This window comes from Bombina bombina, chromosome 3 (assembly GCF_027579735.1).
Source record: "Bombina bombina isolate aBomBom1 chromosome 3, aBomBom1.pri, whole genome shotgun sequence".
NCBI lineage: Eukaryota > Metazoa > Chordata > Amphibia > Anura > Bombinatoridae > Bombina > Bombina bombina.
The window spans coordinates 116,221,300-116,247,381 of NC_069501.1; the positions used below are offsets into that span (position 1 = coordinate 116,221,300).

Sequence of the window (26,082 nt, forward strand, 5' to 3'; positions counted from 1 at the left end):
CCATAAACTTACCCATTCCCCAGCTTTGCACAACCAACATTATATTGATATAGTAGAAATTAGAAAATGTCCTCCTGTTTCTAAGCCACTACAGACGGCTTCTTAATTATATGCTTTTTTTATTAGCTTTTAACAGGAGACTGCTAGTTCATGTGGGCCATATAGATACCATTGTGCTCACTTCCCTGGAGTTGTGGATGACACTGCAGTAATTGGCTAAAATGCAAGGCAATAGATAATAAATAGCCATATGACTAGGGGGGCTGTCAAAAGAGGCTTAGATACAAGGAAATCAGAGTTTAGTATATTAATACAACAGTGTTTATGCAAAACTGGAGAATGGGTAATAAAGGGATTATCTATCTTTTTATACAAAACAAATTTTGCAATTGACTGTCCTTTTAACTCCATCTCTTGCATCTTAAAGGGACACTCTCCTCAAATGTCTTTTCGCATATATGAAACGGTAACAAATATGTTTTTCATGAAAACATTAAGTAAAAGTTTAAATTTAACTTGGACCTAATACAGCTGTATCAGTTGTGTACTAACTGCCATCTAATTGACTTACAGGCACTTCCCACTAATACTCATAGGTACTTCTGTTAATGCTCATTGGTTGATATGTTTTTCCTGTTAATATCATTGGTTGATGGGTACTTTCTTGTTAAGGTTAACTGATCATTAGTAAAAAAAAAAAAAAAAAAATTACCTATAACCCAGTGAGCATTAATAGGAAGTGCATGACAGGATACATAGGAAGTACAAACATGGTAACAGTATATCAGTTGTTTTTTCCATAATGCATCGAACTAAATATTTTCTCTTTTTTTTTTTTTGTTTGCTGTTCCAGGTTATTGCATGTTTTCCAAAGCAGTGGTTTTTAAATCTCAAAGAAGGCAAAACAATTCCACAATTAGAAAACTTTGCTCGGTATCTCACTCATCTGGCTGGTACAATTTATAGAAACAACGTTGGATGTTCCGACGTGGAGAAAAGAAATGCAAGGTAAACGCAATGTTCAATTCATGAAAGTGTGGTATGTATGAGAGAGAGATGTTCTTGTACTGATTAAATCGATATACAGTAAGTCCTATATATCTTAAGCAGGGTTTTGATAGAACTACCACTTAAAGGGACAGTGTACTTTATTTTCTCCTTTAAAATGTGTAAATAATTATCCATTTCACCAACTGAGTGTAAATTGTAAATATTTTAGAAATAACTTTTTTTTAATTTTCGTACTTTAAATAGCTGATTTTGCCTATTGTATCCCTACCTATACTAAACAATCCTGAACTTAAGTTCTGGTTACAAAAAAACTTGTAAATAAGAAGGTGGGATAAAATAATGCTCCCACGGGGGGGGATGTAACGAGATGTACTAAAATGTTAATTTTCCAATGTTCTCTGTTAGTACTGGCCTTTGAGTAAACCGTAATAAAGATAATGAAGACTTTGTGTAAATAATGACAGATAACATAATGAGGTATCATCTCCCTAAAAGATCAGCCCACTGTATTCGGTTGAGGTTTCAGTTAGTAGAAAGCTATTTCATATACAAAAATATACCTAAAGGAGCAATTTCTCATACATTTTATACTCTGCAGCTGGTATAACAAATAATTGAAAACATTAAAGGGACAGTCTAGTCGAAAATACACTTTCATGATTCAGATAGGGCATGTAATTTTAAACAATTTTCCAATTTACTTTTATCACCAATTTTGCTTTGTTCTCTTGGTATTCTTAGTTGAAAGCTTAACCTAGGAGGTTCATATGCTAATTTATTAGACCTTTAAGGCCACCTCTTTTCAGAATGCATTTTAACAGTTTTTCACCACTAGAGGGTTTAGTTCATGTTTTTCCTATAGATAACTTCACGTGCATGAGCACAGTGTTATCTGGGAGCTAGCACTGATTGGCTAAACTGCAAGTCTATCAAAAGAACTGAAATAAAGGGGCAGTTTGCAGAGGCTTAGATACAAGATAATCAGAGGTAAAAAGTATATAAATATAACTGTGTTGGTTATGCAAAACTGGGGAATGGGTAATAAAGGGATTATATATCTTTTTAAAACAATAAAAATTCTGGTGTATACTGTCCCTTTTAAGGAAAAGCAAGTTTTACAGCACCAGGGAGATTCTGGTCAAAATTGAAATGCACGTAGATGAATAACATCTTTAGATAGAAACATATCTGCAATATGTGTGTATTGGCAGAAATGCTTGTAGTAAAAAGAGTAGAAAAAAGGAAGACAAAGGACATTAACATAGATACATACATATACATGTTAAAGTGTGTGTGTGTATTTATGTATTTGTGAAAGTTATCACTGTTTTAGTGTTAACATTTTTCTCTGCACGTGTGTGTGAAGCTAGATATTCTCAGTGCACCAGCATTTTAAAAACTGCAGCTGCCCAGAGCGCTAGTGAGGCTTGTATTATGTCCGCAAATAACAAATTGAGTAATTACCAGATGGTACAAGCACCTTACACTCTGAGCAAGTGCTGTGTTTAAAATGCTGGTGCACGGTGCATACTTAAATACACTTTTGAAACAGAAATAGCTTTTATTTTCAAGCATTTTTGCTAATATTTGTATAATACAAAATGCTTCCATTCAAAACTGAAATGCATCCATGTGAATTTCCATTTTGTCTGGAATGTCCCTTTTAGTTTAAAACAAAAAATGAAAGAAAAAAAACTCAGAGGAAAATTTTAGTTCTTCACTTTCTTTTCATATGAGAATGTTGAAAACATGGAATATGCTGGAAGTGCTCTACAGTAGAACCAAATGGGTGACTGTACAGGTATTGGTTCAGCCTATATTCCCATAGGAATCTACATAACCGTTCATAAAGATAAATGTCCCAAGTTTAATCAATTTAAGTGTGATTCTTCTCCACACCAAACATTGCACCTCTTCAGCAAAATTCCGTTTTTAAGGTTAGATTAGACATGAAAGAAAGTGTCACAATGTTTTGGTGTTATAGGACAGTAAACATAGAAAATAATGTTATCGAATTCTGCACATAGTGCAGAATTATATAACATTATATTAGTGCTAGAGTTATATAACCTAATATTGCATGCAAAGTTTTATTAAAAAATAGTCGCCTAGATTTAGAGTTCTGCGGCCAAAGGGGTGCGTTAGCTACGCGTGCTTTTTTTTCCCCCCGCTCCTTTTAAATACCACTGGTATTTAGAGTTCACAGAAGGGCTGCGTTAGGCTCCAAAAAGGGAGCGTACAGGCATATTTACCGCCACTGCAACTCTCAATACCAGCGGTGCTTACGGACGCGGCCAGCTTCAAAAACGTGCTCGTGCACGATTCCCCCATAGGAAACAATGGGGCCGTTTGAGCTGAAAAAAAAAACAACACCTGCAAAAAAGCAGCGTTCAGCTCCTAACGCAGCCCCATTGTTTCCGATGGGGAAACACTTCCTATGTCTGCACCTAACACCCTAACATGAACGCCGAGTCTAAACACCCCTAACCTTACATTTATTAACCCCTAATCTGCCGCCCCCGCTATCGCTGACCCCTGCATTATACTATTAACCCCTAATTTGCCGCTCCGTACACGCCGCAACCTACGTTATCCCTATGAACCCCTAATCTGCTGCCCCCCCCCACGTCGCCGCTACCTGCCTACAATTATTAACCCCTAATCTGCCGACCGGACCTCACAGTTACTCTAATAAATGTATTAACCCCTAAAGCGAAGTCTAACTGTAACACCCCCCTAAGTTAAATATAATTTTTATCTAACGAAATAAAATAAATCTTATTAAATAAATTAATCCTATTTAAAGCTAAATACTTACCTGTAAAATAAACCCTAATATAGCTACAATATAAATAATAATTATATTGTAGCTATTTTAGGATTAATATTTATTTTACAGGCAACTTTGTATTTATTTTAACCATGTACAATAGCTATTAAATAGTTAATAACTATTTATAGCTACCTAGTTAAAATAATTACAAAAGTACCTGTAAAATAAGTTACAATTAAACCTAACACTACACTATCAATAAATAAATTAATTAAATAAACTATCTACAATTATCTACAATTAAACCTAACACTACACTATCAATAAATAAATTAAATACAAATACCTACAAATAAATACACTAACTAAAGTACAAAAAATAAAAAAAGAACTAAGTTACAAAAAATAAAAAAAGAACTCTTACAAAAAATAAAAAAATAATTTACAAACATTATAAAAATAATACAAGTTTTAAGCTAATTACACCTACTCTAAGCCCCCTAATAAAATAAAAAAGCCCCCCAAAATAAAAAAATGCCCTACCCTATTCTAAAATAAAAATTGAAAAGCTCTTTTACCTTACCAGCCCTTAAAAGGGCCTTTTGCGGGGCATGCCCCAAAGAATTGTGCTCTTTTGCCTGTAAAAAAAACATACAATACCCCCCCCAACATTACAACCCACCACCCACATACCCCTAATCTAACCCAAACCCCCCTTAAATAAACCTAACACTAAGCCCCTGAAGATCTTCCTACCTTGTCTTCACCACGCCGGGTATCACAGATCCGTCCAGAAGAGGGTCCGAAGTCTTCCTGCTATCCGGGGGTGAAGAGGTCCATCATCCAGCTGAAGTCTTCCTCCTATCCGGGGCTGAAGAGGTCCATCATCCGGCTGAAGTCTTCATCCAAGCGGGGGCTGAAGAGGTCCATCATCCAGCTGAAGTCTTCTATCAAGCGGCATCTTCAATCTTCTTTCTTCCGGCTCCATCTTCATCCCGCCGACGCGAAACATCCATCCTGGCAGACGACTTCCCGACGAATGACGGTTCCTTTAAGGGACGTCATCCAAGATGGCGTCCCTCGAATTCCGATTGGCTGATAGGATTCTATCAGCCAATCGGAATTAAGGTAGGAAAATTCTGATTGGCTGATGGAATCAGCCACATTCAAGTTTAATCCGATTGGCTGATCCAATCAGCCAATCAGATTGAGCTTGCATTCTATTGGCTGATCGGAACAGCCAATAGAATGCGAGCTCAATCTGATTGGATCAGCCAATCGGATTGAACTTGAATGTGGCTGATTCCATCAGCCAATCAGAATTTTCCTACCTTAATTACGATTGGCTGATAGAATCCTATCAGCCAATCGGAATTCGAGGGACGCCATCTTGGTTGACGTCCCTTAAAGGAACAGTCATTCGTCGGGAAGTCGTCGGCCAGGATGGATGTTCCGCGTCGGCGGGATGAAGATGGAGCCGGAAGAAAGAAGATTGAAGATGCCGCTTGATAGAAGACTTCAGCCGGATGATGGACCTCTTCAGCCCCCGCTTGGATGAAGACTTCAGCCGGATGATGGACCTCTTCAGCCCCGGATAGGAGGAAGACTTCAGCCGGATGATGGACCTCTTCAGCCCCAGATAGGAGGAAGACTTCGGATCCTCTTCAGGACGGATCGGTGATACCCGGCGTGGTGAAGACAAGGTAGGAATATCTTCAGGGGCTTAGTGTTAGGTTTATTTAAGGGGGGTTTGGGTTAGATTAGGGGTATGTGGGTGGTGGGTTGTAATGTTGGGGGGGGGGGGTATTGTATGTTTTTTTTACAGGCAAAAGAGCAGAATTCTTTGGGGCATGCCCCGCAAAAGGCCCTTTTAAGGGCTGGTAAGGTAAAAGAGCTTTTCAATTTTTATTTTAGAATAGGGTAGGGCATTTTTTTATGTTGGGGGGCTTTGTTATTTTATTAGGTGGCTTAGAGTAGGTGTAATTAGCTTAAAATTGTAATATTTTTATAATGTTTGTAAATTATTTTTTTATTTTTTGTAACAGTTCTTTTTTTATTTTTTGTACTTTAGTTAGTTTATTTAATTGTATTTATTTGTATGTAATTCATTTATTGATAGTGTAGTGTTAGGTTTAATTGTAAATTAGGTTAGGATTTATTTTACAGGTAATTTTGTATTTATTTTAACTAGGTAGCTATTAAATGGTAAATAACTATTTAATAGCTATTGTACCTGGTTAAAATAAATACAAAGTTGCCTGTAAAATTATTATTATTATTATTATTAACAGGTATTTGTAGAGCGCAAACAGATTCCGCAGCGCTAAAATAAATATTATTCCTAAAATAGCTACAATATAATTATAATTTATATTGTAGCTATATTAGGGTTTATTTTACAGGTAAGTATTTAGCTTTAAATAGGATAACTTTAGTTAATAATAAATAATTTATTTCGTTAGATTAAAATTATATTTAACTTAGGGGGGTGTTAGTGTTAGGGTTAGACTTGGCTTTAGGGGTTAATACATTTATTAGAGTAGCGGTGAGGTCCGGTTGGCAGATTAGGGGTTAATAATTGTAGGTAAGGTAGCGGCGACGTTGGGGGGGGGGCAGATTAGGGGTTAATAAATATTATGTAGGGGTCGGCGGTGTTAAGGGCAGCAGATTAGTGGTACATAGGGATAATGTAGGTGGCGGCGGTGTGCGGTCGGCAGATTAGGGGTTAAAAAATGTATTAGAGTGGCGGCGATGTGGGGGGGCCTCGGTTTAGGGGTACATCGGTAGTTTATGGGTGTTAGTGTACTTTAGAGCACAGTAGTTAAGAGCTTTATGAACCGGCGTTAGCCCAGAAAGCTCTTAACTGCTGGCTTTTCTCTGCGGCTGGAGTCTTATCGTTAGATTTCTAACGCTCACTTCAGCCAAGACTCTAAATACCGGGGTTAGAAAGATCCCATTGAAAAGATAGGATACGCAATTGGCGTAGGGGGATCTGCGGTATGGAAAAGTCGCGGCTGGAAAGTGAGCGTTAGACCCTTTCCTGACTGACTCTAAATACCAGCGGGCGGCCAAAACCAGCGTTAGGACCCCCTAACGCTGGTTTTGACGGCTAACGCAGAACTCTAAATCTAGGGGAGTGTTTTCCAGACCCGCTCTCTGTGCTCTTCTGAGCGGGTCTGGTTTTTACACAGAGCGCATCTGGCCAGCTGTCTAGTCACAGCCCGACCGCGCCATTACACTCCATTACTGCTCCTGCTCTGTCTGACAGCGGGAGCAAGCTGCACTGAGTGTAATGGCGCAGTCGGGCCGGGCTGTGACTAGACAGCTGGCCAGATGCGCTCTGTGTAAAAACCAGACCCGCTCAGAAGAGCACAGAGAGCGGGTCTGGAAAACACTATTTTTTTAATAAAACTTTGCAGGCAATATTAGGTTATATAACTCTAGCACTAATATGATGTTATATAATTCTGCACTATGTGCAGAATTATATAAGATTATTTTATGTTTACTGTCCCTTTAAAGTATTGGAAGTGCTAAATATAAAGGCACATAAAGATCAAAATTGCCTATGGACCCCCAAAATACATTTTATAAAAATAATTTTTGAAAAATAAATATTGGTTTAAGAATTATAGCTAAATGATCACCGTGGTAACCAGCGTTACCGCAGTAATTGCCAAGCTGAGAAATTTTACATTCCCTTTTACAATACGGACTGATATTGTATTTATATTCCCATGATCACCTGGATAATGTGGTTACAAATTAAATTAATAAATGGTAGAGGAATGCTATTAAAAAAAAAAAAGCCAACTATTTTTATAGTCGGTCTTTTAGCATGCGTGGAAGATGAGTAAAACACTCTTTACACAGCTCTCCATCTTTCAAAACTTCTGTATTTTTACTGCAAAGAAGCTTATTTTTTGCAATAAAAATTATATATTTTCTAGCAAAATAATTCCTTTAAAAATATCTTTTGTTGGAGATTCATGATGGCAGTTCTACATCGGATGGGATTTCAGGGATCTTTTGTTACAGCTTTGAGAAAGATCTATTCTACACCAACGGCCCAGGTATCCATATCAGGTTATAAATCGAAATCTTTCCCTATCCTAAATGGTACAAGACAAGGTTGCCCCCTGTCGCCCCTCATTTTTGCATTGTGCATAGAACCGTTGGCAGCCAAAATTAGACAGACAGTAGATATCTCGGGAGTAACGATAGGGGACCAGGAATATAAACTAACACTATTTGCAGACGACATCTTGCTCACACTGACTAGACCACTAATCTCCCTACCCAATCTGTACAAAATCCTAGAAGAATTTCTCCAACATAGGTGTGTCCGGTCCACGGCGTCATCCTTACTTGTGGGATATTCTCTTCCCCAACAGGAAATGGCAAAGAGCCCAGCAAAGCTGGTCACATGATCCCTCCTAGGCTCCGCCTACCCCAGTCATTCTCTTTGCCGTTGTACAGGCAACATCTCCACGGAGATGGCTTAGAGTTTTTTAGTGTTTAACTGTAGTTTTTATTATTCAATCAAGAGTTTGTTATTTTAAAATAGTGCTGGTATGTACTATTTACTCTGAAACAGAAAAGAGATGAAGATTTCTGTTTGTAAGAGGAAAATGATTTTAGCAACCGTTACTAAAATCGATGGCTGTTCCACACAGGACTGTTGAGAGGAATTAACTTCAGTTGGGGGAACAGTGAGCAGAATTTTGCTGCTTGAGGTATGACACATTCTAACAAGACGATGTAATGCTGGAAGCTGTCATTTTCCCTATGGGATCCGGTAAGCCATTTTTATTACAGACAGTAAATAAGGGCTTCACAAGGGCTTTTTAAGACTGTAGACATTTTCTGGGCTAAATCGATTCATATATAAACATATTTTATACTCCATAGCCTTGAGGAATCATTTTAATCTGGGTATTTTGTAAAATAATATCGGCAGGCACTGTTTTGGACACCTTATTCTCTAGGGGCTTTCCCTAATCATAGGCAGAGTCTCATTTTCGCGCCTGTATTGCGCACTTGTTTTTGAGAAGCATGACATGCAGTCGCATGTGTGAGGAGCTCTGATACATAGAAAAGACTTTCTGAAGGCGTCATTTGGTATCGTATTCCCCTTTGGGCTTGGTTGGGTCTCAGCAAAGCAGATACCAGGGACTGTAAAGGGGTTAAAGATAAAAACGGCTCCGGTTCCGTTATTTTAAGGGTTAAAGCTTCCAAATTTGGTGTGCAATACTTTTAAGGCTTTAAGACACTGTGGTGAAATTTTGGTGAATTTTGAACAATTCCTTCATACTTTTTCGCAATTGCAGTAATAAAGTGTGTTCAGTTTAAAATTTAAAGTGACAGTAACGGTTTTATTTTAAAACGTTTTTTGTACTTTGTTATCAAGTTTATGCCTGTTTAACATGTCTGAACTGCCAGATAGACTGTGTTCTGAATGTGGGGAAGACAAGGTTCCTTCTCATTTAAATAGATGTGATTTATGTGACACAAAATTTAGAGAAAATGATGCCCAAGATGATTCCTCAAGTGAGGGGAGTAAGCATGGTACTGCATCATCCCCTCCTTCGTCTACACCAGTCTTGCCCACACAGGAGGCCCCTAGTACATCTAGCGCGCCAATACTCCTTACTATGCAACAATTAACGGCTGTAATGGATAATTCTATCAAAAACATTTTAGCCAAAATGCCCACTTATCAGCGAAAGCGCGACTGCTCTGTTTTAGATAATACTGAAGAGCATGAGGACGCTGATGATATTGTTTCTGAAGGGCCCCTACACCAGTCTGAGGGGGCCAGGGAGGTTTTGTCTGAGGGAGAAATTTCAGATTCAGGGAAAATTTCTCAACAAGCTGAACCTGATGTGATTACATTTAAATTTAAGTTGGAACATCTCCGCGCTCTGCTTAAGGAGGTGTTATCCACTCTGGATGATTGTGAGAATTTGATCATCCCAGAGAAACTATGTAAAATGGACAAGTTCCTAGAGGTCCCGGGGCCCCCAGAAGCTTTTCCTATACCCAAGCGGGTGGCGGACATTGTAAATAAAGAATGGAAAAGGCCCGGTATACCTTTCGTCCCTCCCCCCATATTTAAAAAATTGTTTCCTATGGTCGACCCCAGAAAGGACTTATGGCAGACAGTCCCCAAGGTCGAGGGGGCGGTTTCTACTTTAAACAAACGCACCACTATACCCATAGAAGATAGTTGTGCTTTCAAAGATCCTATGGATAAAAAATTAGAAGGTTTGCTTAAAAAGATGTTTGTTCAGCAAGGTTACCTTCTACAACCAATTTCATGCATTGTCCCTGTCACTACAGCCGCGTGTTTCTGGTTCGATGAGCTAGAAAAGGCGATCACTAGTGATTCTCCTCCTTATGAGGAGATTATGGACAGAATCCGTGCTCTCAAATTGGCTAATTCTTTCACCCTAGACGCCACTTTGCAATTGGCTAGGTTAGCGGCGAAAAATTCTGGGTTTGCTATTGTGGCGCGCAGAGCGCTTTGGTTGAAATCTTGGTCAGCGGATGCGTCTTCCAAGAACAAATTGCTTAACATTCCTTTCAAGGGGAAAACGCTGTTTGGCCCTGACTTGAAAGAGATTATCTCTGATATCACTGGGGGTAAGGGCCACGCCCTTCCTCAGGATAGGTCTTTCAAGGCCAAAAATAAACCTAATTTTCGTCCCTTTCGTAGAAACGGACCAGCCCCAAGTGCTACGTCCTCTAAGCAAGAGGGTAATACTTCTCAAGCCAAGCCAGCCTGGAGACCAATGCAAGGCTGGAACAAGGGAAAGCAGGCCAAAAAACCTGCCACTGCTACCAAGACAGCATGAAATGTTGGCCCTCGATCCGGGACCGGATCTGGTGGGGGGCAGACTCTCTCTCTTCGCTCAGGCTTGGGCAAGAGATGTTCTGGATCCTTGGGCACTAGAAATAGTCTCCCAAGGTTATCTTCTGGAATTCAAGGGGCTTCCCCCAAGGGGGAGGTTCCACAGGTCTCAGTTGTCTTCAGACCACATAAAAAGACAGGCATTCTTACATTGTGTAGAAGACCTGTTAAAAATGGGAGTGATTCATCCTGTTCCATTAGGAGAACAAGGGATGGGGTTCTACTCCAATCTGTTCGTAGTTCCCAAAAAAGAGGGAACGTTCAGACCAATCTTAGATCTCAAGATCCTAAACAAGTTTCTCAAGGTTCCATCGTTCAAAATGGAAACCATTCGAACAATTCTTCCTTCCATCCAGGAAGGTCAATTCATGACCACGGTGGATTTAAAGGATGCGTATCTACATATTCCTATCCACAAGGAACATCATCGGTTCCTAAGGTTCGCATTCCTGGACAAGCATTACCAGTTCGTGGCACTTCCTTTCGGATTAGCCACTGCTCCAAGGATTTTCACAAAGGTACTAGGGTCCCTTCTAGCGGTGCTAAGACCAAGGGGCATTGCAGTAGTACCTTACTTGGACGACATTCTGATTCAAGCGTCGTCCCTTCCTCAAGCAAAGGCTCACACGGACATAGTCCTGGCCTTTCTCAGATCTCACGGATGGAAAGTGAACGTAGAAAAGAGTTCTCTATCTCCGTCAACAAGGGTTCCCTTCTTGGGAACAATAATAGACTCCTTAGAAATGAGGATTTTTCTGACAGAGGCCAGAAAAACAAAACTTCTAAACTCTTGTCAAATACTTCATTCCGTTCCTCTTCCTTCCATAGCGCAGTGCATGGAAGTAATAGGTTTGATGGTAGCGGCAATGGACATAGTTCCTTTTGCGCGCATTCATCTAAGACCATTACAACTGTGCATGCTCAGTCAGTGGAATGGGGACTATACAGACTTGTCTCCGACGATACAAGTAAATCAGAGGACCAGAGATTCACTCCGTTGGTGGCTGTCCCTGGACAACCTGTCACAAGGGATGAACTTCCGCAGACCAGAGTGGGTCATTGTCACGACCGACGCCAGTCTGATGGGCTGGGGCGCGGTCTGGGGACCCCTGAAAGCTCAGGGTCTTTGGTCTCGGGAAGAATCTCTTCTACCGATAAATATTCTGGAACTGAGAGCGATACTCAATGCTCTCAAGGCTTGGCCTCAGCTAGCAAAGGCCAAGTTCATACGGTTTCAATCAGACAACATGACGACTGTTGCGTACATCAACCATCAGGGGGGAACAAGGAGTTCCCTGGCGATGGAAGAAGTGACCAAAATCATTCAATGGGCGGAGACTCACTCCTGCCACTTGTCTGCAATCCACATCCCAGGAGTGGAAAATTGGGAAGCGGATTTTCTGAGTCGTCAGACATTACATCCGGGGGAGTGGGAACTCCATCCGGAAATCTTTGCCCAAATTACTCAACTGTGGGGCATTCCAGACATGGATCTGATGGCCTCTCGTCAGAACTTCAAGGTTCCTTGCTACGGGTCCAGATCCAGGGATCCCAAGGCGACTCTAGTAGATGCACTAGTAGCACCTTGGACCTTCAAACTAGCTTATGTATTCCCGCCGTTTCCTCTCATCCCCAGGCTGGTAGCCAGGATCAATCAGGAGAGGGCATCGGTGATCTTGATAGCTCCTGCGTGGCCACGCAGGACTTGGTATGCAGATCTGGTGAATATGTCATCGGCTCCACCATGGAAGCTACCTTTGAGACGAGACCTTCTTGTTCAAGGTCCGTTCGAACATCCGAATCTGGTCTCACTCCAACTGACTGCTTGGAGATTGAACGCTTGATCTTATCAAAACGAGGGTTCTCAGATTCTGTTATTGATACTCTTGTTCAGGCCAGAAAGCCTGTAACTAGAACAATTTACCACAAAATATGAAAAAAATATATCTGTTGGTGTGAATCTAAAGGATTCCCTTGGGACAAGGTAAAAATTCCTAAGATTCTATCCTTTCTTCAAGAAGGATTGGAGAAAGGATTATCTGCAAGTTCCTTGAAGGGACAGATTTCTGCCTTGTCTGTGTTACTTCACAAAAAGCTGGCAGCTGTGCCAGATGTTCAAGCCTTTGTTCAGGCTCTGGTTAGAATCAAGCCTGTTTACAAACCTTTGACTCCTCCTTGGAGTCTCAACTTAGTTCTTTCAGTTCTTCAGGGGGTTCCGTTTGAACCCTTACATTCCGTTGATATTAAGTTATTATCTTGGAAAGTTTTGTTTTTGGTTGCAATTTCTTCTGCTAGAAGAGTTTCAGAATTATCTGCTCTGCAGTGTTCTCCTCCTTATCTGGTGTTCCATGCAGATAAGGTGGTTTTACGTACTAAACCTGGTTTTCTTCCGAAAGTTGTTTCTAACAAAAACATTAACCAGGAGATAGTCGTGCCTTCTTTGTGTCCGAATCCAGTTTCAAAGAAGGAACGTTTGTTGCACAATTTGGATGTTGTTCGCGCTCTAAAATTCTATTTAGAAGCTACAAAGGATTTTAGACAAACATCTTCCTTGTTTGTTGTTTATTCTGGTAAAAGGAGAGGTCAAAAAGCAACTTCTACCTCTCTCTCTTTTTGGATTAAAAGCATCATCAGATTGGCTTATGAGACTGCCGGACGGCAGCCTCCTGAAAGAATCACAGCTCATTCCACTAGGGCTGTGGCTTCCACATGGGCCTTCAAGAACGAGGCTTCTGTTGATCAGATATGTAAGGCAGCGACTTGGTCTTCACTGCACACTTTTGCCAAATTTTACAAATTTGATACTTTTGCTTCGTCGGAGGCTATTTTTGGGAGAAAGGTTTTGCAAGCCGTGGTGCCTTCCATTTAGGTGACCTGATTTGCTCCCTCCCTTCATCCGTGTCCTAAAGCTTTGGTATTGGTTCCCACAAGTAAGGATGACGCCGTGGACCGGACACACCTATGTTGGAGAAAACAGAATTTATGTTTACCTGATAAATTACTTTCTCCAACGGTGTGTCCGGTCCACGGCCCGCCCTGGTTTTTTAATCAGGTCTGATAATTTATTTTCTTTAACTACAGTCACCACGGTATCATATGGTTTCTCCTATGCAAATATTCCTCCTTTACGTCGGTCGAATGACTGGGGTAGGCGGAGCCTAGGAGGGATCATGTGACCAGCTTTGCTGGGCTCTTTGCCATTTCCTGTTGGGGAAGAGAATATCCCACAAGTAAGGATGACGCCGTGGACCGGACACACCGTTGGAGAAAGTAATTTATCAGGTAAACATAAATTCTGTTTTTCCCAAATTTCAGGATACAAAATTAACCATGACAAGTGTGAAGCATTATCACTAGGACTCCCATCACACACAAAAAAACTCATTGAAGCCAACTTTGATATGAAGTGGCCTGCACACTCTCTTAAGTACTTGGGGATCTACTTAACCCCACTAGTCAATCAATTATACAAACATAATTATGAAGTCATATATAAAAACATCAGGAGAGACCTGACTAAGTGGAAGCTGCATCCATTCTCATGGATGGGCAGGCTTGCATCTGTAAAGATGACGATTTGGCCCGGCTGCTATATTTATTCAGGATGCTCCCCATTGAGGTCCCGATCTCAGACTTGAAAAAAATGCAGGTGGAACTCTTGAGTTTTATTAGGGGGAAGAAAATGGCTAGGATATCATCCTCACTCATAACAAAACATAAGTCTAGGAGGAATAGGGGCTCCCAATTTAGTTGACTATTACAAAGCGGCGAGATTGGCACAAACATTGCTCGTGGGGGGGAAGGGAAAAACTAGTCCTCTGGCCCAAGCTAGAAGCAGACCTAAGGGGATCCACTCACACGGATGATATATTGTGGTGCAAACAACCGACAGACATATCACAAATTAGGTATCGCTCACATATCACTGACCACACCACACACCTATGGTCCCTAGTAAGTAAACAACTTAAACTGTCTCCCACTCAATCGACCATGCGCCCAATTAGATATCTCTTCACTTCTGACACCCAGCTGATGGTGGATAAATGGGCAAATAAGGGACTTTACAGGGTCGCAGATTGGTTGGAAGGGGGTAAGCCCAAGACATTCATACAAATCCAAACCCAATTAACACCTCAGAGGTTGCTGTGGTTTCAATACCTCCAAGTCAATTCCGCTGTTCAACACTACATTAGACTAGCTGGGACCCACACCTTTTCACTCAGAGTCTATAATGAACTCGGCTCACAGACCTAAAAATATGATATCTAAACTGTATGTGGAGATTCAATCCCAAAATAACTCTACAAAACCCTCAATAATCTTAAGTTGGGAAAAAGATTTAAACATACATAAACTTAAAAATGAGTGGGATGAGATTCTACAGTCGGCGTGCGCTGGCCTCCTTAGCGCCGACTTAAGAGAAAATACTATTAAGACCATCTATAGGTGGTACCTAATCCCGACTAGAACATAGCATATGACCATCACAAATAATAGACTCTGTTATAGAGGATGTGGAGAAGTGGGTTCATATCTTCACATGTGGTGGGACTGCCCCATAATACAACCTATTTGGGCTCGGTTGTCCTCCCTCCTAGGGGTGATCTTGGAGGATCAAATATTACTAAAACCGATACAGGCTTTACTACATGAACCGTTACCACAATACAACAAACAGATAAATACATTTATTAAGATAGCGTGTACGGTCACTAGAATGTGTATCGCAAGATACTGGAAAATGAGGGCCCCTGCGTGGGAGGAGGTGAGGAATAAATTGAACCTGACGTACCGTATGTATGAAGCAGCTTCTAAAATACTAGATACTCAAACCCAGTTTGAGAGGGTCTGGTTTTACTGGACACTTAACAATGACTTAGCTACTTAGTCCCCGCTGAGATTCATTAGCGATACAGGACCCATAAGCCGCAATGATCAGGGGGGGGAGGGTGGAGGGAGCCTGGGAGTCCTACTCTGCTCTAATTCACCCCTTTTCTATTTCGATCCTGCGCTCCCCACCTCGCTTTTCCCCACTCTACTCTTACTCTCTCAGATATCCCACATTAGGGGGATAAGTGATAATAAATCTATGAGCTGGATATTGATAGAAGCAGTCCCACCGAATCTTTGGGTTTTCTTCTTCTTTCTTTTTCTTCTTACCCTTTGCTTGTTAGTCTTCTTTATTTTTTATAATTGTGTATATTTATGCATATCGATATTTAGATAATAGGTCTTGAATAGATGTCTTTATTAGAAGGATATTTGTGGAGGTGTCAGGACCTATGGTTATGCACATATCTATATAGATATGCCTTACTGATTTATTATATTGTTTTATTTATCTGTAAAACTAATAATCCTAATAAAAGATTTAAACATAAAAATATCTATTTTGTAAAGTGAATTATAGGTTTCTCAGTGCTGAGGAAGCACCTGAGTTATCTATGAACTCAGACTCTGATTCCTTAACTGATGATGCATATGGTATATAAAATAAATATTTCTCCAACATAGGTGTGTCCGGTCCACGGCGTCATCCTTACTTGTGGGATATTCTCTTCCCCAACAGGAAATGGCAAAGAGCCCAGCAAAGCTGGTCACATGATCCCTCCTAGGCTCCGCCTACCCCAGTCATTCTCTTTGCCGTTGTACAGGCAACATCTCCACGGAGATGGCTTAGAGTTTTTTAGTGTTTAACTGTAGTTTTTATTATTCAATCAAGAGTTTGTTATTTTAAAATAGTGCTGGTATGTACTATTTACTCAGAAACAGAAAAGAGATGAAGATTTCTGTTTGTATGAGGAAAATGATTTTAGCAACCGTTACTAAAATCCATGGCTGTTCCACACAGGACTGTTGAGAGGAATTAACTTCAGTTGGGGGAACAGTGAGCAGTCTCTTACTGCTTGAGGCATGACACATTCTAACAAGACGATGTAATGCTGGAAGCTGTCATTTTCCCTATGGGATCCGGTAAGCCATGTTTATTAAGATAGTAAATAAGGGCTTCACAAGGGCTTATTAAGACTGTAGACTTTTTCTGGGCTAAATCGATTCATTATTAACACATATTTAGCCTTGAGGAATCATTTAATCTGGGTATTTTGATAAGATTATATCGGCAGGCACTTTTTTAGACACCTTATTCTTTAGGGGCTTTCCCAAATCATAGGCAGAGCCTCATTTTCGCGCCGGTGTTGCGCACTTGTTTTTGAGAGGCATGGCATGCAGTCGCATGTGTGAGGAGCTCTGATACATAGAAAAGACTTTCTGAAGGCGTCATTTGGTATCGTATTCCCCTTTGGGCTTGGTTGGGTCTCAGCAAAGCAGATACCAGGGACTGTAAAGGGGTTAAAGTTAAAAACGGCTCCGGTTCCGTTATTTTAAGGGTTAAAGCTTCCAAATTTGGTGTGCAATACTTTTAAGGCTTTAAGACACTGTGGTGAAATTTTGGTGAATTTTGAACAATTCCTTCATACTTTTTCGCAATTGCAGTAATAAAGTGTGTTCAGTTTAAAATTTAAAGTGACAGTAACGGTTTTATTTTAAAACGTTTTTTGTACTTTGTTATCAAGTTTATGCCTGTTTAACATGTCTGAACTACCAGATAGACTGTGTTCTGAATGTGGGGAAGCCAGAGTTCCTTCTCATTTAAATAAATGTGATTTATGTGACAATGACAATGATGCCCAAGATGATTCCTCAAGTGAGGGGAGTAAGCATGGTACTGCATCATTCCCTCCTTCGTCTACACGAGTCTTGCCCACTCAGGAGGCCCCTAGTACATCTAGCGCGCCAATACTCCTTACTATGCAACAATTAACGGCTGTAATGGATAATTCTGTCAAAACATTTTAGCCAAAATGCACACTTATCAGCGTAAGCGCGACTGCTCTGTTTTAGATACTGAAGAGCATGACGACGCTGATAATAATGGTTCTGAAGGGCCCCTAAACCAGTCTGATGGGGCCAGGGATGTTTTGTCTGAGGGAGAAATTACAGATTCAGGGAACATTTCTCAACAAGCTGAACCTGATGTGATTACGTTTAAATTTAAGTTGGAACATCTCCGCGCTCTGCTTAAGGAGGTATTATCCACTCTGGATGATTGTGACAATTTGGTCATCCCAGAGAAGCTATGTAAAATGGACAAGTTCCTAGAGGTCCCGGGGCTCCCAGAAGCTTTTCCTATACCCAAGCGGGTGGCGGACATTGTAAATAAAGAATGGGAAAGGCCCGGTATTCCTTTCGTCCCTCCCCCCATATTTAAAAAATTGTTTCCTATGGTCGACCCCAGAAAGGACTTATGGCAGACAGTCCCCAAGGTCGAGGGAGCGGTTTCCACTTTAAACAAACGCACCACTATACCCATAGAAGATAGTTGTGCTTTCAAAGATCCTATGGATAAAAAATTAGAGGTTTACTTAAAAAAATGTTTGTTCAGCAGGGTTACCTTCTACAACCAATTTCATGCATTGTCCCTGTCGCTACAGCCGCATGTTTCTGGTTCGATGAGCTGGTAAAGGCGGTCGATAGTGATTCTCCTCCTTATGAGGAGATTATGGACAGAATCAATGCTCTCAAATTGGCTAATTCTTTCACCCTAGACGCCACTTTGCAATTGGCTAGGTTAGCGGCTAAGAATTCTGGGTTTGCTATTGTGGCGCGCAGAGCGCTTTGGTTGAAATCTTGGTCAGCTGATGCGTCTTCCAAGAACAAGCTACTTAACATTCCTTTCAAGGGGAAAACGCTGTTTGGCCCTGACTTGAAAGAGATTATCTCTGATATCACTGGGGGTAAGGGCCATGCCCTTCCTCAGGATCGGCCTTTCAAGGCCAAAAATAAACCTAATTTTCGTCCCTTTCGTATAAACGGACCAGCCCAAAGTGCTACGTCCTCTAAGCAAGAGGGTAATGCTTCTCAAGCCAAGCAAGCTTGGAGACCAATGCAAGGCTGGAACAAGGGAAAGCAGGCCAAGAAACCTGCCACTGCTACCAAGACAGCATGAAATGTTGGCCCCCGATCCGGGACCGGATCTGGTGGGGGGCAGACTCTCTCTCTTCGCTCAGGCTTGGGCAAGAGATGTTCTGGATCCTTGGACACTAGAAATAGTCTCCCAAGGTTATCTTCTGGAATTCAAGGGGCTTCCCCCAAGGGGGAGGTTCCACAGGTCTCAGTTGTCTTCAGACCACATAAAAAGACAGGCATTCTTACATTGTGTAGAAGACCTGTTAACAATGGGAGTGATTCATCCTGTTCCATTAGGAGAACAAGGGATGGGGTTCTACTCCAATCTGTTCATAGTTCCCAAAAAAGAGGGAACGTTCAGACCAATCTTAGATCTCAAGATCTTAAACAAGTTTCTCAAGGTTCCATCGTTCAAGATGGAAACCATTCGAACAATTCTTCCTTCCATCCAGGAAGGTCAATTCATGACCACGGTGGATTTAAAGGATGCGTATCTACATATTCCTATCCACAAGGAACATCATCGGTTCCTAAGGTTCGCATTCCTGGACAAGCATTACCAGTTCGTGGCGCTTCCTTTCGGATTAGCCACTGCTCCAAGGATTTTCACAAAGGTACTAGGGTCCCTTCTAGCTGTGCTAAGACCAAGGGGCATTGCTGTAGTACCTTACTTGGACGACATTCTGATTCAAGCGTCGTCCCTTCCTCAAGCAAAGGCTCACACGGACATCGTCCTGGCCTTTCTCAGATCTCACGGATGGAAAGTGAACGTGGAAAAGAGTTCTCTATCTCCGTCGACAAGGGTTCCCTTCTTGGGAACAATAATAGACTCCTTAGAAACGAGGATTTTTCTGACAGAGGCCAGAAAAACAAGACTTCTGGACTCTTGTCGGATACTTCATTCCGTTCCTCTTCCTTCCATAGCGCAGTGCATGGAAGTGATAGGTTTGATGGTAGCGGCAATGGACATAGTTCCTTTTGCGCGCATTCATCTAAGACCATTACAACTGTGCATGCTCAGTCAGTGGAATGGGGACTATACAGACTTGTCTCCGAGGATACAAGTAAATCAGAGGACCAGAGACTCACTCCGTTGGTGGCTGTCCCTGGACAACCTGTCACAAGGGATGACCTTACGCAGACCAGAGTGGGTCATTGTCACGACCGACGCCAGTCTGATGGGCTGGGGCGCGGTCTGGGGATCCCTGAAAGCTCAGGGTCTTTGGTCTCGGGAAGAATCTCTTCTACCGATAAATATTCTGGAACTGAGAGCGATATTCAATGCTCTCAAGGCTTGGCCTCAGCTAGCGAGGGCCAAGTTCATACGGTTTCAATCAGACAACATGACAACTGTTGCGTACATCAACCATCAGGGGGGAACAAGGAGTTCCCTGGCGATGGAAGAAGTGACCAAAATCATTCAATGGGCGGAGTCTCACTCCTGCCACCTGTCTGCAATCCACATCCCAGGAGTGGAAAATTGGGAAGCGGATTTTCTGAGTCGTCAGACATTGCATCCGGGGGAGTGGGAACTCCATCCGGAAATCTTTGTCCGAATCACCCAACTGTGGGGCATTCCAGACATGGATCTGATGGCCTCTCGTCAGAACTTCAAAGTTCCTTGCTACGGGTCCAGATCCAGGGATCCCAAGGCGGCTCTAGTGGATGCACTAGTAGCACCTTGGACCTTCAAACTAGCTTATGTATTCCCGCCGTTTCCTCTCATCCCCAGGCTGGTAGCCAGGATCAATCAGGAGAGGGCGTTGGTGATCTTGATAGCTCCTGCGTGGCCACGCAGGACTTGGTATGCAGATCTGGTGAATATGTCATCGGCTCCACCATGGAAGCTACCTTTGAGACGAGACCTTCTTGTTCAAGGTCCGTTCGAACATCCGAATCTGGTCTCACTCCAGCTGACTGCTTGGAGATTGAACGCTTGATCTTATCGAAGCGAGGGTTCTCAGATTCTGTTATCGATACTCTTGTTCAGGCCAGAAAGCCTGTAACTAGAAAGATTTACCACAAAATTTGGAAAAAATATATCTGTTGGTGTGAATCTAAAGGATTCCCTTGGGACAAGGTTAAGATTCCTAAGATTCTATCCTTCCTTCAAGAAGGATTGGAAAAAGGATTATCTGCAAGTTCCCTGAAGGGACAGATTTCTGCCTTGTCTGTGTTACTTCACAAAAAGCTGGCAGCTGTGCCAGATGTTCAAGCCTTTGTTCAGGCTCTGGTTAGAATCAAGCCTGTTTACAAACCTTTGACTCCTCCTTGGAGTCTCAACTTAGTTCTTTCAGTTCTTCAGGGGGTTCCGTTTGAACCCTTACATTCCGTTGATATTAAGTTATTATCTTGGAAAGTTTTGTTTTTGGTTGCAATTTCTTCTGCTAGAAGAGTTTCAGAATTATCTGCTCTGCAGTGTTCTCCTCCTTATCTGGTGTTCCATGCAGATAAGGTGGTTTTACGTACTAAACCTGGTTTTCTTCCAAAAGTTGTTTCTAACAAAAACATTAACCAGGAGATTATCGTACCTTCTCTGTGCCCGAAACCAGTTTCAAAGAAGGAACGTTTGTTGCACAATTTGGATGTTGTTCGCGCTCTAAAATTCTATTTAGACGCTACAAAGGATTTTAGACAAACATCTTCCTTGTTTGTTGTTTATTCCGGTAAAAGGAGAGGTCAAAAAGCAACTTCTACCTCTCTCTCTTTTTGGATTAAAAGCATCATCAGATTGGCTTACGAGACTGCCGGACGGCAGCCTCCCGAAAGAATCACAGCTCATTCCACTAGGGCTGTGGCTTCCACATGGGCCTTCAAGAACGAGGCTTCTGTTGATCAGATATGTAGGGCAGCGACTTGGTCTTCACTGCACACTTTTACCAAATTTTACAAGTTTGATACTTTTGCTTCTTCTGAGGCTATTTTTGGGAGAAAGGTTTTGCAAGCCGTGGTGCCTTCCATCTAGGTGACCTGATTTGCTCCCTCCCATCATCCGTGTCCTAAAGCTTTGGTATTGGTTCCCACAAGTAAGGATGACGCCGTGGACCGGACACACCTATGTTGGAGAAAACAGAATTTATGTTTACCTGATAAATTACTTTCTCCAACGGTGTGTCCGGTCCACGGCCCGCCCTGGTTTTTTAATCAGGTCTGATAATTTATTTTCTTTAACTACAGTCACCACGGTATCATATGGTTTCTCCTATGCAAATATTCCTCCTTAACGTCGGTCGAATGACTGGGGTAGGCGGAGCCTAGGAGGGATCATGTGACCAGCTTTGCTGGGCTCTTTGCCATTTCCTGTTGGGGAAGAGAATATCCCACAAGTAAGGATGACGCCGTGGACCGGACACACCGTTGGAGAAAGTAATTTATCAGGTAAACATAAATTCTGTTTTCTAGAAAGTTCACACCAAGCTGCATCAAATTAGGGGCCACGCCTATTGCTAGCACAAAAATAGACAATGTAATAAGTGCAATATGGCTCTTTTAAAAAAAAAAAAATTATGCAAAGCTCCATAGTCCATAAATTGTTGCGCACCTCAATTATGTGCTAGAGATACATGTAGCCCCTCATTTGATGCGCCAAAAGGTGTACTTTCTACAAATGTGTGCTTTGTGTACCATATTTTAATTTTCCAAGTGGCTAAAAATGTTTAATTGCAGACTTGGCAATCATGAAATTGTCTTTTAAAAAAAAAAAAAAAAAATAGCCTTTCAACTTTTATGGGTTATGTCTGTAATCAGACAGCTGTAGAAACCTGAGAAACACATTTTTGGAAAGTACACCCCTTGGCGCATCAAATGAGGGGGGGCTACATGTATTGCTATTACAAAAATAGAGAATGGAATAAGAAGTGGAATATGGCTCTTTGCTTAGAATTATTTTATTTTTTTTGCAATGCAACTTATTCCATTAATTGCTGGGCACCCCATATTCATGCTATAAATTACTTGTAGCCCCTCATTTGATGCACCAAGGGGTGTACATATGCAAATGTGTGCTTTGCGTACCCCATTTTAATTTCTCAGGTGGCTAGAACTGTTTAATTGCTGAAAACAGTACAGTAAATTCTAAAATGCGTTTTTTTGATAATGTTATCAAATTTACATGCCTGTAATTAAACAGTGGGGCGAAAACAGTGACATTTTCTTAATTTCTGCTTATTTCAGACAGGTTACCTACTACAAATATTTATCCACATAGGTTTTGATGCTAGAGCTTAGAAAAATAAAATTACATTCTATTAGGACTACAAAAAAAAATACTTTTTTTCAAATTTTAAGCGCTATTTTTTAACCTGATGAAACCTGAATCTGCTGGGTCTGCTGAAAAAAACAATATCATTTTATATAATTTATTCACACAAACTTTACTTCTAAAAGTGTTTAAACGTGAACTGCAACAAAAAGCTCAAAACCAGCTTAGCACACAGGTGGGAAATGGCTTAGCAGCCAAAGGGTTAAAATTGTATGTTCTATCCGAATCATGAAAGAAAATTGTGGGGTTTCCTGTGCCTTTGAGTACTTCCTATATAAGTAACGGCATATGTAGGTTATTTGCTCCTCTTCAAAACCAAACCTCAAAGATAATACACCATTGAGGCCCCCTCTCGTTTCCTTCATGAGTCTGGTAACACCTAATGTCTGGTAAATATATTATGTTTGTGCATTATGCTGAAAACTGCTAGAACTTCCTTAATCAAGAGGTAAAGTGTATTACGATTGAAAACCTAAAAAAAAAAGTTTATTGCCAAAAATCTACTCTGAGTTTACTGTGGGTTATTGTAGTTTAATGTGTTATTTAATTTTAAAAAATGCAATGTTTCTCTCAACACAAATCCTCTCTTCTCTTTTCAGGGAGCAAATAAAGCACATTGTGAAGCTGTTAGCAAGTTTGCGAGCAGTGGATAACGCCATGTCTGTGGCCTATGATTACAATGTGAAAGATGTCTTCAAAACTCCCCCAGAAGGGAAATGAGCGTGACGTGCTGTATATAGAACTTTGTATATGATGTAAAGTTTCTTAAACTGTAAATTGTTGATATATTTGTTGGAAGGCAGCAGTTTCAAGGAGATGGTGTGTAAGAACAGAGCAGCAGCGGCATATGAAACAGAATTGTGATTCTGACAGACCCTACCGTTCTTTTACTTCTATTATCAAACTTGCCTCGTCCCCGTGGTTTTCTTGGATACCTAGGAGCACATAGCAGGAAATAGTGCTGCCATCTAGAGTTCTCCCAAATGACTAACATTCTTGTAAAACTGCTGCCATATAGTGCTCCAGACACGTGCACACTCCTGAGCTTAGGCCCTTGCTTTTCAACAAAAGATACCAAGAAACTGTGATAAAAGAGGAAAATTAGGTGTTTACAATGGCATGTTCTATCTGAACAATTGGGATTTCCGTTCAGTTTAAGCAAATGTTTGTCCCCTTTACAAAATGTTTATATCGGACTTCTCCTGTATCAGAACAGTAATAAGTAGGAGGAGATAATGTGTAAGCCTAGAATGTTTAATATCAGTGAAGGACCTGAGTGATCATGGGAAATGCTTTATTCACTGCAAGGCAGAGGAGACACAGCTGTCCAGCATCTTCAATGTAACCTCCTAGACAACGCACTGAAAAGACTGGGGATAGCGCTTACCAATTCATTCTGTTATCAATTTGAAGATTGGGTAAGGGGTGAAACATGGCACTGCTCACTCCTTTTTCATAAAGAAGTGAAAGTTCAGGCCACGTACATGCTGATAATTCAGTGCAACTTCCTGTACACACGCACAGAACATTTACTGAAGTGGAACTGGAATGCTCATGTTTTTTATTTTCCTAAAGTTACTGGGATTTGTTTGCTATGATTGCAGTTTTGTGCTGTCAGAGCTCTCATGCGCTGAATTTTCAGTAATTTAGATGTTTTATTTCTGTTTGAGATCCAAGCTACCAATGTATAAAGTCCATAATTCATGTAATTGTGTAATAGTCATTCATATTTAAACCACTTTAGGAAAACGTCTGTATATTTTCTGAAAATGTAACAAGATGAATAAATTTCTTTTTATAGAGTGTTTTTAAATTTGCTTTTCTAAACAATGTTCAATTTCATTTTCTACAAGCTGTTTTTGTCAATATAAATTTGGAGATTAATTTTTTCAAATTTGTGCTGTGCAATCCAAATAATTTTATTTTTTTCCACTTCTTTTGAGGTTTACTTAAAGGAACACTGAACCCAAATTTTTTTTCGTGATTCAGAACATGCAACTTTCTAATTTACTCCTATTAATTTTTCTTTGTTCGCTTGCTATCTTTATTTGAAAAAGGCATTTAAGCTTTTTTTTTTTGTTGTTCAGGACTCTGGACAGCACTTTTTTATTGGTAGATTAATTTATCCACCAATCTGCAAGGACAACCCAGGTTGTTAACCTAAAATGGGCCGGCATCTAAACTTACATTCTTGCATTTCAAATAAAGATACCAAGAGAATGAAGAAAATGTGATAATAGGAGTAAATTAGAAAGTTGCTTACAATTACATGCTCTGTCTGAACCATGAAAGCAAAAATTTGGGTTCAGTGCCCCTTTAATTGTGTAGAATTATGTAATAGTATGTTAGCGACAGCTTGAGAAATCAAGATTTGAGAGATTTTATCCCCCAAAGTTACTTACCTCGTTACCTCTCCAGGCTCTTCTGATCAGGTCTTGTTAAGTGGTTTGTGGGAGCACTGTCCAATCACAGCTCGCCCAATCGCACTATTGAACTAAATGTAGCACACTACAAGAACAGAGTGGAAGCGCGCTGCATTTAGTTCAATAGGCTGTGATTAGACAGCGCACCTGTGAACTGCTTTTAAAAAGATATGATCAGAAGAAGCCTGGAGAGGGAACCAGGCAAGTGTAACTTTGGGGGGATAAAATCTCAAATCTTTTTAAATTTCAAGCTGTCGCTAAGATATTATGTAACATTATTTTTTGCATTTACTGGCCCTTTTAATGAAAATAAAACAATAAGTTTACTAATTGTGACAGATGCTCAAATTATTCACAAAAAAATATTATTCTAAAGCGCCAAAATATTACGCAGTGCTGTAGCCTTAAGTTTACAAAAAGGTTTAGATATACACAGCACCAACACAAAACGATACAAGCTCCCAAAATGAGATCCCTAATAAACTCAAATAATAGTCCTAGTAGTACAGAAATAGGGAGCGCCAAAAAGGCTAAAGTATCACCCTATTCTATTAACAATCTATATTAAAATCCAGTTCTATAGAAAAATAGTAAAATCAACATTTATTATAATAAAAATGACAGATAATAGGGTACCCTATAGTAGACCAAACTATAATAAAGTACATAAGATGGTTAAAAGAACAAATGTGGTGGTGTAAGTTATAATAATGTTTTAGATTGTGATTAG

The 26,082-nt window shown here is 40.7% G+C and overlaps 1 protein-coding gene across 1 annotated transcript in view; it reads left to right on the forward strand.

Moving 5' to 3' along the window:
* Nucleotides 1-24,736, forward strand: part of PAXBP1 (PAX3 and PAX7 binding protein 1) — a 99,109-nt gene extending 74,373 nt beyond the window's left edge. The window contains exons 17-18 of the mRNA XM_053705969.1: nucleotides 854-1,008; nucleotides 23,529-24,736. Of these exons, the coding sequence (XP_053561944.1) occupies nucleotides 854-1,008; nucleotides 23,529-23,649 (276 nt within the window). The 3' untranslated portion in view covers nucleotides 23,650-24,736. The remainder of the gene's footprint in view (nucleotides 1-853; nucleotides 1,009-23,528) is intronic.
* The last annotated feature ends 1,346 nt before the right edge of the window (nucleotides 24,737-26,082 follow it).